We start from the raw sequence: 15,838 nt of genomic DNA on the forward strand, positions 1-15,838 counted from the left end.
GTCCGGCGTCTGGAACACATCTTCGTTCCACGGCGGCAACAGCTGTACATACGTACAATACATATAGCTGGCTAACGGGCTCCGAGTAACTTCCTCGGAAATGTTTTCTTTCTTGACCAGTTTCCACCTTCAGGTCACCATGATGGACTGGATTTTTCGTCCACCTGCAGATCATGAACAATAATACCATTGACTTATACAACTTTTATAGCTGGCGATGTGGCGGCCAGGGTCAATGTTATTGCAGGTGTAATGGAGACCCTTCAGTTGACCACATGAAGAGAGAATCATTGATACAGAGATTGAGAAACGACACAAGGCGCGACGATGTAACCTCCCGCGCCGTCGCCGCCGATTGTTTACGCATCCTCGACCGTACTGCTGAAACCAGCAAATTCCGGTCTTAACACAGAGCGCAACTCTACCAAACCCTGAAACTGCGATAATCTCAGATGAGGAGAGTGACTGCGGTTCTATGGAGTCACAAACTAACCAAAGTTTTACTACGGTTACGGAAAAGAAGAAAGGATGGCCAAAATGTAAACCACGCCTATAAAAGGAATGGAGAATATAATACAATGGAGTATTAACGTTTGTGTCTTACATTTATCTGAGATTCGACTACTTATAAATGAGCACAACCCTACATGGCGTGTGTCTTCAAGAAACACGCTTTAAGCCTGAACTTGATTTCAATCTACGTGGATATGATGTAATACGTACAGATGTTGAACCTAATCGACGGACAAGTGGTGGTGTTTCCATTCTTGTACGTTCACATGTGCCTTTTCAACGAATACATGTACAACGTAATACAACGTAATTGCGTTACAAGCTGTCACTATACGTCTGTTATTTCCGGTTGAAGTCTCAGTCTGTAACATCTGTCTGTCAGACGGAAACTGGAACATCAATGTTCTGCGAAACTTATATGACCAACTCTCTGAACCAATAACTTTAGTAAGGGATTTTAATGCGTATAACCCACTTTGGGGTTTAGAACGATTAGAAAACAGGGGGTGCAACGTCGAAGAATTTATATCAGACACCGAGCTAATCTTGTTAATCAAAAGTACAGGAACCTTTTTCAACATACGAAACTGTGAAACTTCGGCGACAGATTTGTCGTTTTGCAGTCCGGCATTGTCGCTGTTGTTGGACTGGAACGTTGATAAACACCTGCAAGGAAACGACCACTTTCCAATTATAATTGAAACAAATGTACGGAAAACAGTACCAAATTTTAATCAACGTTGGTGTTTTATACGTGCCAATTGGACTGGCTATATAAACAACGTCGTTATGCCAGATCATACTGGAAACATCGATGAAGACATAAAAATACCACTGAATTTATGCGCGAGCATAAATTCAGTGGAGGAAAACATTCCTAAAATTACTGCAAATTCGACGAAACACATGTACCGTGGTGGAGCATCGAAATAAGTGTAGCGATTACAAGAAAAAGAAAGCCTTCAATTTATTCAAGAATCCGTCCTACCTCGGAGAATTTAATATCTTATAAAAAACATCATGCCTACGCAAGACGTACTGTGTTATCTGCAAAAAAAGCATCCTGGGAGGCATATGTGTCCTCTATCGATAGCAGAACACCTGCTAGGCAAATATGGAAAAAGGTTAAGGATATAGTTGGCCCCAATCCGATAGCCGTTCAGCAAACGCGCTTGAACAAGCCGGTGTCGTCGTAATTGATCAAAAAGCTATAGTTGAATTGTTGGCCAATCAGTTCGAAACTAAGTAGCAATGAAAATCATCACATCGATTTCATTCGCATCGCAAGAGAACAAGTAGTATTAAACTTTGTAACGGAAAACGACGTTTTTTACAACTTACCGTTTTCATTCGTTAAAATCAATCATGTTCTACTAAACTCCAGTGATACTTCACCTGGATAAGTTGATATTCCTTACTGATTAATAAAAAATTTAAAGATGATGATAATGCGTGGATATATTACACTTACTTAATAGAATATGGGCCTCGCCTCATATTCACAATTGTGGAAAGAAGCAATGGTCATACCGCTTTTGAAATAAGGGACGTGTCGCATAGATGTTAAGAGTTACAGACTGATATCTCTAATATCATGTATCGGCAAACTTATAGATAAAATAATAAATGCTCGTTTTGTATGGTTATTGAAAAGGAAGCAACTTCTATTATCTTATCAAACCGGCTGTAGAAAGCGTCATTCTGCAACCGATAATAGGATAATTCTTGAGAACGCTATACAGATGGTTTTATTAGCAAGAAGCACTTCGGAGGCGTATTTTTCAACCTTGAAAAAGCATTTGACATGACCTGGAGGCATGGAATTTTAAAACAAATGCATGAATGGGGCCTACATGGAAATTTCCTCTTGGTTATCACCAGCTATTTAACCCTGCGAACTATAAAAGTACGTGTTGGCAACATCTATTCGAAAAGTAGGCAATTACGAAATGGAGTTCCACAGTGATCACACGTCAGCGGTAGTCTGTTTACAATTGCAGTCAATAGGGTTCTACAACATTACCAATGGACATTGGTAAATTGACGATCTGGCGATATTCTATGAAAGCACAAAAACTGCAATGGTCTGGTACAAATTGCAACGAGTAACCTATGATATCATTGATACGGCTGAAAGGTCTGGCTTCAGGTTCTCAACCGAAGTCATGCGCCGTACATATCTGTAGCTTTAGAGGAGCACACTTCAGTTCTCAATTAACAAACAATAAAGGTGTTCAAGTTCCATATAAAGAGGAAGTCAAGTTTTTGGGACTAATCTACAACAAAGGACTTACATGGTGTCCTCATGTATGTCAATTAGCAACAAAATGCAAATGAACATTAATCATAATCAAATGTGTCAAATATCAATTGGGGATCGGATTGAGAAGTTCTTCTATGACTGTATATATCATTGATACAATCAAGAATCAACTATGGCTGCATTGTTTATGCCTCTGCTTGAAAGAGTTACTTAAAAGCCATAGACATGGTAGAAAATGCTGGAATACTATATATGACTGGAGCTTTTCGCACCAGTCCAGTTGGTAGCCTTACATGTGAATCAGGATTGTCTCTGCTACGTTTTCGAAGAGACATCCTGTTACTGCACTATGCGGACTTTAACTTTAAATATTTTACTGGTGTCACTAACTCTCCCTGTAAAAGTGCTTCAAGTCAAATTCTCTCCTTAGTATTCATAATACCACCACAATGTCATCATTACCCCCATTTTGTCTTGAATATCCTCCATTATCCTTTCTTAAATAGTACTTTTATGATATTATACAATTCTTTAAGATCAATCTTCCTTTATGATTCTTTTGTTTTCATTGTTTGTTCCTCAATCTATACTCTGATCCCCCTCCTCATGTTTTTTTTTTCATCATAAAATCACATTGACTCATGGGCATATTGAGAGAGGGGCAACTGCTCCCTTCAAAGATGAAAAAAAAATACTATATAAATAACAAATTTTTGAAAAATTTTAAATTAAACATTTTGTAGGAAACTAATTACAAAATATAGACACGCACTATCTGTGAAAAGTTTTAAGAACCACTGTACCATACTTCGAACAGTATATCATGCTTTTTTACCAAAATTGTCATACTATTGTCTGCTAATAATTTCTTTAATATCTTAAATTTTATGTCATGTATGAAAATTACATTTCTTAATGATTATCAATGTTAACTTCTTTATTCTTTTAAGAGATTTTACAAACGTACTGAAATTTATATTCTCTTCAAATTTATTTTAGTTCGATTCAAGCTTGAATTTCTGGATGCAACATTTCTGGATTTTGTTCAATTATTTTGTTGCAAATGTTCATATATATGTTTACTTTGTCTTTTTAAAGCCATTCCTCTTGCTAATCTGTTGTTACGTCTTGAATGAGGCATTGCAAAGGTTGGAGTGAATGAGAAGGTAGTAATTAAAGAAAAAAAAAGGTAGGTGACAAATATTGAAAAATACTGTTCATAAAACATGAAAAAGAACAAAAAATTAACAACACTAGAACAAAGCAACTGGTGTCTTAAGACATCCTGTCACAATGCACTACCCACTCCATAAGTATATTAGCAATGCCAACAATATTTCAGATGACCCCTAGTGGAACTGTTGAGTATTTGTCTTTAACTTTTCCAAATTTTGGTAATACACAAATGGGAACCCGTACATATGGTAGTGTTTTGCAGAATGCAACATTCTTTCTATTCAATTTCATGACAGCGATTTTAGACCTTTGTTGAATTTTTTAGCATCACCAACATATTATTATAAAAAATTCAAACAAATAATTATTCTATAATCTTTATTTCTCTATTTTGTATCAACTCTGATAGCTTCTATATAAGAATTGATATGTTCTTTTAAAACAAATTGAATATAATTCTTTTTTTTTTCTATATGTGGCTTATTGTACAATTGCTGATGAGTTCTAATCTTAATAATTCGGTTTATAATAACAGTAAACTGTAGAGAGTATTGTTAATTTGCTCCCGAATCACTTTTTCATTTAGGAATTCCATTTAATATGTTAATAAGTAATTGAAGATCTTCTGATTTGAAGATCAGTTCAAAAATATTTCAGAACTGATAAAAAATTAAGTTTTTCAAGTAATTGAAAAGTATAACAATGTAAAAATTGCTGAATTTGAGGAATTAAATTTTTTTTAATCTTTGAATTTAATATGTAGCAGAAAAATAATCTTCATAATGCATAAAAATATTTAAACTATTAGACCTGTTGGAAAATTGTTTACAATATTAAACAAAATTTTTAAATGCATTTTTAGTCACTGTTGGTAATTGTGACATCAGATTTTACACCAAGATGGTGTAAAAAAGAAAATAAATTTGTTACAATACCTTGATCGGAAAAAATTCAAAGGTATAATCATGTCACGGGTGGAGTTGATTCCTTCAACCAGCTTTTGAGCTACTACAGGACATTTATCAGGTCGAAAAATAGGCCATTACGTATTATATTTCACACTATTGATTTTGCTGTTGTTCAAAGTTGGAACAATTATAGAAAAGATGCACTGACAAGGTATCTAAGAATAAAATTATGGATCTTTTGCAATTTCCAATGACAGCAACTGATGGTCTTCTTTATTACACAACCCCTGTCAACAAAACAACATGTGAAAAGACATCTAATGTTACAGTACATTCATCATTTCTCAAGAGACACTGCGGAGAAATAAGGATCAGCAGAAGAAATACAATATGATGGGATCACTTGATCACTTGCATCTTCATGATGACTGAAAAATAATTAGAAGATGTAAATATCCTAAATGCAAGGGAAAACCCAGAATCAAATGTCAGAATTGTAAAATACATTTATATTTATCAAAAGAGAGAAACTGCTACGTTGCATTCTATCAAAAATAATACTGTCAGTATTAATCATCAACAAAGAAAATATAAATGAGAATGATAATTAGACATAAAAAATAAAATTTATTTAAACTTACTAAAATATAACATTATAACATAAATGTAGAAGTTGTTCATTCATAAATACAATTGCAGTGTATAATTATTTATGAATCAGTACTGCATCACTTAGAGTTCCAATGTGTACAAATATAAACAAATTTTTTTTCTAAGAGTAAACATCAAAAGTAAAAAAAAATCATTATTTCGAATTATCAGATCACAAACATTTTTTCTTAAGAAAAAAAATCAGGACTGACTGGGCTAAGCACAAAAATAGTTTTGGGTAGCTCCACTCCTCTTGGGAAATTTCAGATTTCACTCAACTTGACCAATGATTTTGGTAGTTTATGACAGTAAGGCTTTTTTTTTTTTATTTTTAACTCCTATGAGAAGGAAGGCAAAATTTTTAATGAAACTTCCTACAAATTCTGTCAAGAGGATTGCTACTATGGAGGCATTGTACACTGAATTAGAGGATTTTGTTTGTTTCAAATGGAAAAATGTTTATTTAGGCTATTTTTTTCTAATAGTCTTAAATTTCTTTACAACTAATTTTCATATTTTATAATTTTAATCTTAAAACCACTGCTTTTCAAATCTTTTTGGTACTATGGTTCCTAGGAAGATTTGGATCAAAATCTAATGCATATTTCTCCCTTCTCGTCATGGCTTTCACTGCCATGATAAAAGTCGTAACGTGCCAAAAGCAAAACTGAGAGAAAAATTCATCTCTCATTAGTATGAGTGTGTATTCGTTGTCGAAAGATGACTCACTAGTAAAGAAAATTTTACAATCACGCTAAGTGCAAGAGATACTTCAATACCTCTTTGTCAATTTATTTGATGTGCCATACAACTAAAAAAAAGTCTCATACGTCTTTTTCTTTTTTAAGAAAAAGGTAGAATTCGAAAATATTCTTACCATTTTTGTATCAATAAATTAGTAAACTTATAGGCCATTAAATTTTTATAATAATATTTCTTTTATTAGGGACTATATTTCGTACAATATCTGTTTTTTTCTGGTTAAAACCGTACGAAAATTCAGGTTTCTCAGTTGGCAAAACACTTTGGCTCGGTTAACATCAGATTTCTTACCTTCACGCGTAATCTGTACTGTAAAGTGTAAAGAAAATAAACTTACGTGTTTATTTGTTTTATCCATTACTAGTCTGTAGAAATTGAAACAGTGAATGTTTTATTAATTGTATTTGTAGAAGTTTGTTAATTTTATGTGCTAACAGTTCTATTTCTTTTGTACCTAAAGAGTAATGTTTCTAAAGTGAGTTCTAAAAAACAATAGCTAAGGCCTTCTTACTATCTCGTGTTATTTTACTGCATATAGCTCTTTAGTGCCTTAAGTTTTTTATACAACTTAATTCGAATGGTATTGGATGAGTCTTTCTCTCAGATTGACGAACCTTCGTCTCAGGTTAGTGACAATAAATTTAGTAGTGGGAGACCAGCCAATTTATGAGACAAGCCCCCTAAAATATCTAGGGGTGTTACTGGATAAGAACTGAAAATTTACTAGCCACATCAACAACTGTTGCAAGAAGACTGAAGGCATGGTAATACCACTGAACACTTTATTAAGGTCGCAAAGTGCGCCAAGGGCGTCGAAGAGGAAATTGGTAGTGTCAACAATAATATCGTCAATCTTATATGCAGCACCAGTGTGGGAGACATCCTTACGCATAAAAAGGAATTTGACTAGAGTTAAAAGCGTACACAGGAGAGCCCTAATAGAAGTAGTTTCCGCCTACCGCACGGTATCGTACCTCTGTGTTCACGCCTGTGTTCCTCTGTGGCCCTCTGTGTTCTCGCTTCAGTTCCGCCTGTCGACCTTCAAGTGGGAGAAAGACTGGAAATAGCTCATGGCTCGAGCAGGAGAGACGCTAAAGAACTTATGGTGACCGAATGGAAGAACAGGTGGCGTGCAAGAGGAGTGGCACAATGGACCAAGCGAAGTATGCATGACCTAGACGCGTAGAACGGTAGTTAGTTTGGTGAAGTAAACTTCTACATAGTGCAGATATTAACGGGGTATGGAAATTTTCAAGATTACCTGCATAAAATAGGCAGACGTGCGTCACCGTCATGTATGTTTTGCAAAGACGAGGACCCTGTTGAACATACAGTCTTCAAATGCCGAAAGTGGGACGTACAACGGAATAGGGCTGGTATCGCACAGTGTACACCAGATCCCCTTGTGAACTACATATTAAAAAGCGATGAACATTGGAGGAGAATCAACACATACACCACGGAGGTAATCAGGAGTAAAAATCAAGAGGAGCGGCGCTGGGGCTATTAGTATAGGAACGGGAGGACAGACCCAGTGGTGAGGGCTGGCATGCCTAGATGTGCCAGTGACTATGATCCTCTGGGGATGGTAGGCACAGTAAAAGAGAAAAGACCCGGTGCTGTGTTTTGGGCAGATATGTCCGGACACGGCGTCAAGAAAGGTCACAATAAAGACTCCTCAAAAGAGCTGACCGGCGAGCCGACCTACCATGCTGAACATACAGCCGGTTGGTGGGAATGCTCGTTAGAGTAACCAGACACTCCCCTGGGTGGAGTTATACCCATCAGTCCCGACCAACCTGAGGAGTAGAGGGGGAAAAACAAGAAAAAAGTGAGTCTTTTCGGAGACGATTCTGACTGACCCTTCATGGCAACTTGAAGGTAATAATAGTGGAAATAGTTTTGATGAAAGTGAAAGTGTAAATTTAGGTAATGTTGAAATTGTTAGCTTTCCACCTTTCAGGACAATCAGATCCAGGCAGTACTTGGGGATCTAGTTAATGATGATCTAAATAGGTTTGATTACAATGCGAATGATGAGCCCCTTGGCTTTAATCTAGATCTTAATGAAACTATGGGTGGCTGCATTCCGCATGAGTTTTGAAAATTATTTGTAACCAATGAAATAGATAAGATCGTTGTAGAAACAAATCTGTATGCGCAACAACAAATATTATCTAGACCTAAATACCACCAAATGCAAGAACCCGTAAATGGTGAGTACATACTAATAGGCATGAGATAACTGTATTTCTAGTAATAGTTATATGCATGAGATTGAACGCCCTACCCACAATGGAATATTATTGGAGAAATGATAGACTATTCTGTACACCACTTCTCTGTATAATGAATCAAAATCGTTTCGACTCAATTATGAGCATGTTGCACTATGCTAATAAACTAGATGCAAGTCCCGATGACAGACTACAAAATTATTTCTGTATTCGAAGCAGTAGTTTTTAATTTTAAAATGGCCTTAAACCCTGAGGAGTGTATGAGCATTGACAAGAGTATTATATTTTTTGAGGCGCATTTGTTTCAGGCAATATTTAAAAAATAAATATCACAGATATGACAAAAGTATTTAAGTTCTGTGCTAAAGATTGCTTCACTTTAGCATATAAAATATATTGCGGTAAAGAGAAGAAAAATAAAAATACTGATGAGCTAGTTTTCGAGAAAGTAGTGTTAGAACTTATTGAGCCTTACACTAACTGTATGAGAACACTGTGCACGGTCAACTAATATACGTACCAGTGTTCATTTAACTGAAAGTCTACTAAATAAGGAAACAGATTTGGTTGGTACAATTAACAAAAAAACCCAAATTAAATCCATCTGATGTTAGTACCGAATTAAAACGCGGGGTAGTGATTGCTCGTAAAAATAAAAACAATGTTGCCTTAAAGTGGAAAGATAAAAGAGACGTTTTAGTGCTTTCAGTGAAGCGCACTGACCAAATAATGAGCGATAAAAGTAAAAATAACGAAATTCTGTGAAGCCTTAAACTATCATGCATGAAAATAAAGACAAGTCATTCATTCATACTTAACAGATCAGATGGGGGTCTTACGATACTCCTTTAAGGAAAAGCCTTAAATGGTATAGGAAAGTTTTAGTTGATTTGCTACTCGCCAAAGTTATCATTAAGCATTTATAAAACGGTAACTGGAAAGAAAATAACTATTACTGAGTTCAAGGAACAGCTAGTTGAAACAATATTTTATAAAAATGAGATGCAAATGCAAACTATTGTTCCCAAAGACCGTACAATAATTAAAACTCCAAAACCGGCCCGCTGTAAACTGTGCTACAAAAACAATTTAACTGCTCACAATAGATAATACGCACAAAGAAAAATCAACAAAGTCAAAATAAAGTGCAGTGACTATGAAGTCAACATGTCGAGTGCTTTCTAGAAAAATATATTTCCAAATTTGTAAAAGCCGACAACATCATTTACAATTTTAAGTTTTTTTTTAGTATTAGGGCTATTTTTCTTGTTTTTTTAGTTTAATAGGTTGGATTAAAGATTGATTAAATAAGTGACAATTGTATAGTAAAGTAGTGTGAGGTAGTGAATTTGCTAACAGTTAGTTATTTACATAACGAGTAATCATCATCAGATTCTTTTTTTTCTTATAAAATGTAGTAATTTATTTTAAGAACGGATACTTTCCTATAATGTACTTTTAAAGATTTTTTGTCATTGTTTTAGTATACTTTTTTCATAATGAAATGTTTTGTAATACATTAATACAAACTATATTGTATTCCTCCGTCGCTATGAGAGATGAATTTATCTCACTTTTTATCTGGATAAAATTCATTTGTTAAGTACAAATTTCATACTGTAGATTACATGCTACATAAAAATTCATTAACTGGTGAATTTAAACAAGAAAATATATAGGTAACAAAAATGACGGTCAGGCTAAAATTCACCTTAGCAGTGTAGGTGTTAGGCATAGTGAGAAATAAAATTTTGCAACTTTCATATTGTAAATAGTGTTTTGTAAACGTTTATTTGGTATTTGTTTATTATGGCACCACCACTTTTTTTTTATGCAACTTCTTCAGATGTATGAGAAAATGAATAATAACGTTTACATAATGCAAAGAAAGGACATTTTTTATGCAAAATAAAATTACTTAACACTTTAGATTATGTTGACTATGTACTGACAAATCGTACGTATCTCAATATAATCTAACCAAAGATATTTACGCTCGTTTTAATCGCTAACTTCATCGAATCAACGTTAAATATAGTGTATAATATGCAATTGAGACAAGGTTAACGAGGGTAAGTTATGTTGACTATACATACAATTCGTCAGTACACGGAATCAACATAAGCTAAATAAATAACCTACGCTTGCTTCGCCCTCTAACAGACATATTATTTGTTTAATATGTTGCCCTTTTAACAAATAAGTTATCAAAAAACGTGAAAAAAGTGGCGGTACGCTAATAAACAAGTACCGTTTATTCATTTTTTATTACAAAATCACATTTTCATATTTTTTTTATATGTGTAATATATAATAACGGACATGACTCCAGGAAAGCCTTTTCGAAAAAAATTTCTCTTTCAGTGTATGACACACTGACAAATAGCTTCTTAGTGTGGTGTTAGTCTTTAAACTGCTTAAAACAGTTTAAAGAAACTAGTAACTTTCCACTTTATGCAAAATAAAATTACTTAACACTTTAGATTATGTTGACTATGTACTGACAAATCGTACGTATCTCAATATAATCTAACCAAAGATATTTACGCTCGTTTTGATCGCTAACGGATTGATCGCATAAAGGAAAGGTAGATATGGCTGTAAAAGAAAAATTACTCCAACACAGTATCGGTTATTAGTGAGAAAAATAAACTTGATCCAAGATTATCTGCTGTGGATTTAAATTAAGAATTTGCAACCTTGAAACAGATTATCACATGACAACTGTTAGACGCCAACTTTTTTCAGCTGGACGAAATGCTTGTTGACCAGCTAAAAATCAGCTTTTAACACCAGCAATGTGAAAAGAAACGTTATTGTAGGCCAAAAGACATGATAACTGGACCAAAGAAGACTGAAAAAATGTTATTTTCTAAGTCACATTTTATGTTCAGGGTTAAAGGGTTCCATATATTAGAAAAGCATCAAATGAAAATACATCATTCGCTTACATCCAACAATCATTTAAACAATCCCAGAAAAAAGATGTTTTGGGGGTAGTTTCAAATTTTAAGGCCCTTGTTCATTACTTCCAGTAGATGTATGTTAACAAGTGATGGATATAACAAGATTCTGAAGAAAAGGGTAGTGAAATTCCCGTAAGGCAATGAAGTGTTTCAATAAAATTTTGTATACTGCCAAAAAATGGAAAACCTTTTTGAAGAAGTAAACATTGAAGTGCTCCCAAGGCCAGACAGTTCCTCAGACTTAAACCCAGTTGAAAATTTTTAAAACAATAGTCAAAAAACAGCTCTAAAAATGAATTGTACCACAAACATTGACCTCATTCAAGCAATAATATTTGTGTGATTTTATGATGAAGAAATCAAAAAAAAAATATCTAGCACACTTGTTGAATTGCATGTCAAAACATATACATGAAGTGATTAAGTATAAAAAATTACATTTTTTTTTGGATGATTAATTCACCTTATAAGCTGGAAACTTGTGCATGAGAATATGAAATGGAAGTTTTGTAGTATATGAAAAATGCCATGCCTAACAATGATTCAGGATAACATTTGTGTTTGGATTAATTTACATGCTACTGCATAATTTCACCATTTTTAGAGTTTCTAGTCGATCATGGAAGTTCAAAAACAGATTTTCACATGTTTAGAGAGTAGTTCCCCAAAGGCTCAAATCAAATAGCTTTCTGTTTATGATACATTATTAGCCTGATTTCATAAAGAAAATGAAAGTTGATTTCTATGGAAGAGGATGGTAAAGAAAATAAGAATAAAAGTATGTTAGTGTAAAATTAAGGACATGTTGTCTACAGGCATTTGTCTAATGTTTCAAAAATATTAAAAAGGTGTTTTAATGATCAGGTCTTTCAATTCCTGAATTTAAAGACAGAATTTTCAAATTGAAAATTTGAGGCTGGAATAATTAGCCAAGGAAAAAAATTAAAATGTTTAGATTCATCAGTGACATTGTTTTTTTTAGTAGAAAGAAAAGATAAAGATTTCTGAAGAGTATGGATTCATTGTTAGGAGATAAATCCTATTTAAATATTAATAAGTATTAAATAAATGTAATAAGATGTAACAGAAAGAAGGATAAATAATTAGATATAAATATGTGTACGAACATAATACAGAATTTGATATTTAAGGAGTAAAATCACAAAGTATGGATTAAGATAGAAATCAAAATCAGGTGAACACAACTTAGGACAGATTTTATACAGTAAATAAGATTGCTAGGAGATAATACAAATTTGAGAATTAGAATGATTTTTTAAAAAATATTTGTTAGGAGTGTAGCAATTTGTAATAGTGAAGCATGATTATTAGGAAAAGCAGAAATGTAAATAGAACTTTTTAAAATATGGTGTTACAGATAGATGTTAAAAATTAGGTATACTGATAAAATTTGAAATTAATAAATATCAGAGGAGAAAAAATTTTCCACAAATTCTTTTAAAGAAAAGAAATAGGATAATGAACCATTTACTACAAATCCAGATATTAATTTGGTTGTAGATATACATAAAAGTAAAAACTGTAAAAGAATCTACAGAAATTGGAATTTAAAACATATAATGTGGATATGAGTTATAACACTTTAACGTAGGCTTTATATAACAGCCGATAGCATTTGTAGAGTCAAACCATTTATGGTGATATACATATGAATAATGTTCTAGATCAACGAAATGAAATTGGCAAAAAAAAAAATTAAAAAAATATTATTTAGATACTTTTAGTAAAACATAGCAATTTTCATCTACAAAACTGCATTTTTTATCAACTGAAACAAGTAAATAGGTGTAATTGTCCATAATCCTAATTGATTATTAACACCTATAATTAAATTATTTTTTTAATTTAATAATTGTATCGTAACATTGTTGAACAGGTTACTACTCATTTATTTTTTTATTACTTAAAAACAGAAAATACAGCACTGAACAAAATCTTTAATTTGTTATTAATATAAAGGTAAATATGATATTTATTTCATTTTAAACTATAATAATGTATTCTGCTGTTAAAACCATCTACACATATAAATTTATTTTATTTAAAAAACGTCTGAGTCATTCACTTTTATTTTAGTTGTGTTTACAATTAAACAACAATTAGAAGCCTCTAATTGTTAAAATGGTTTTTTGATCCCATCCATTATAATTTTCATGTATGTATGAATTTATTTTCACTTCATGTATGACATGAAGGTATGAGTCATACTATGACATGCACCTTTATTGCATACCAGAAAGATTCTGCTATATTTTGTGTGCTATCTTACGTTTGCTCTATGACGCATTCTTTATGTGATATATTTACCAATCATCTGATAATTGTGGATATTTGTGTGTTTGACTCTGTTCTCATCAAAATACAATAACCAAGATTCTGTTCAGTTTCAAGTCATCGAGATAATCAATCCCAGATGTTAAAGATCTATATAGACGCTAAGGGAGCTTATATTCAGCCAACTTTCATGGATCATTTTATCCATCTATCTATGTTAGTCATATCTGCTTTGCTAAACATCAGTTGAAGGTAGTTAGGCAGAATAAAGGGGTTATCGATCAGATACATCACATTAAAGCTAGTATAATATGACATTCATCAGAGCAAGACTGTTACTATGAAGTGAGGAAACAGTTATTGTTTGCATTTGGGACACATGCTTGATATAACAAGGTGAATATGATTCATCTAAACAACTTCATCCAGTTTCTTTTACTACTCATTGTTACTTAGACATATTAACATTACAAAAGTAGATAAATCATAAGTGTGAATGAATATCAAACAGCAGCATTAATATCTTTATATATGTATTCATTAAGTTTAAAGTTGTCACAACCTAAAATCTGCAATAAAATATCAATCTGTAAAATAGAAGTGTCTGACATTTCATGTGAGATCTCCTGAACTAATGTTTGTTCTTCATTCAATATTATTAACTAATAGGATTGAAATGAATAATGAAACAATTCATAACAAAGATGAATATTTTATTAATAATATTTTTCTTTACATGCATATCATTGATTTTTCAGTTTTCAGTATCATCTTTGCAATATTAATTATAGATTAAGAATTGTTATATATATATCACATATAATCTACAATATTATTTGTTATAAATAAATTGTTACAAATTACTAACCTAAACAATTTGAGCTTTTGTTATGAATTTAAAAATACATTTTATTGTGTTTTTCTTGAACAAATGGGTGCATTATGGAAGAAGTTCTGCATTCTATGCATATCTATAAATGAATGTTTACGAACATATTCCATTTCCTGTCAATCACTGTGTCAATATATCAAATCCAATTCACTGTCATTTACTGTGAAACCAAGAAAATATCTTCTTTCATTACCTTTTCGATATCTGTTTTTGTAGATGAAGTCCATCACACTTTAGAAAATAAAATCAGTTATGAAAATAATCTTTTAAAACTATCTTATCTGTCATTTATCAATATAAAAGAAACAACATAATATAATTCATTAGTCAATTTAATGATATTCACTGCACTATTGCATTGTTTCTGAAGAAACCACTATGCACCACTACTGGTGCATATACTATAATATCAAATTGTTTACTACTAGCAGGTAGAGTTGAAGATGAGTGGTGGCCTACGTGTCATACTGGTTAGTAAAAAGCATGAAATCATAGCTATTGCAAAAACAGTGAGTTAAGTTGCTCAATTTGTAAAACTTTTACAGAATTTTAATGAAAATAATAGTTGATAAATTATGATATTTGTTGCTTGTTACGTTTTAAGTACCTGTAATAGCTACTCATACAGAGTTATAGACTTTTCATAATTAATAAATAACTGATAAGTTACAGAGTAGGTATTGAATACTTTAATTAAATTTTACACTAATTAATGCCTTAATAAAAGGATGTAATCAATTTTCAGGTACACACGTTAAAAATTAGAAGTTAAAAATGCTGGTCCTTCAATTTCTAAGCAATAACTGGTTGATCATAAATATTTTTTACTTGTCAATATGCTCGAGAATATCTACATTTTCTAATTTCTCTTATAATGCAAACAGTAATAGATTTCAGAGTCCTGAATATATAATAAAAAAAGGTTAGTTTATTACTTTTACCTAGTGACTTACACTAGATAAAGACAAGGTGCAAGTCGTGGAGTGACTTACATAGTTTTAGTGATAAATATAATTAGATCTGTTTTGTTAAGCTATTCACTAGGAGTATATTTTCCTGTTAGGGTCCTGGGTGGTTATTAAATTTAAAATACTATTTGTTTAGGGATATCAAAAAGGATGGTTAAAATATTTGAATGTTCTCTGAATACACAAGAAGTACTGCCAAAGTTTTAA

General features: G+C 32.4%; 1 protein-coding gene across 1 annotated transcript in view; it reads left to right on the forward strand.

Moving 5' to 3' along the window:
* The first annotated feature begins 631 nt into the window (after positions 1-631).
* Positions 632-15,838, forward strand: part of LOC142317518 (neprilysin-4-like) — a 101,175-nt gene continuing 85,968 nt past the window's right edge. The window contains exon 1 of the mRNA XM_075354079.1: positions 632-809. Within this exon, the coding sequence (XP_075210194.1) occupies positions 632-809 (178 nt within the window). The remainder of the gene's footprint in view (positions 810-15,838) is intronic.

This window comes from Lycorma delicatula, chromosome 1 (genome assembly GCF_047948215.1).
Source record: "Lycorma delicatula isolate Av1 chromosome 1, ASM4794821v1, whole genome shotgun sequence".
Lineage (NCBI taxonomy): Eukaryota > Metazoa > Arthropoda > Insecta > Hemiptera > Fulgoridae > Lycorma > Lycorma delicatula.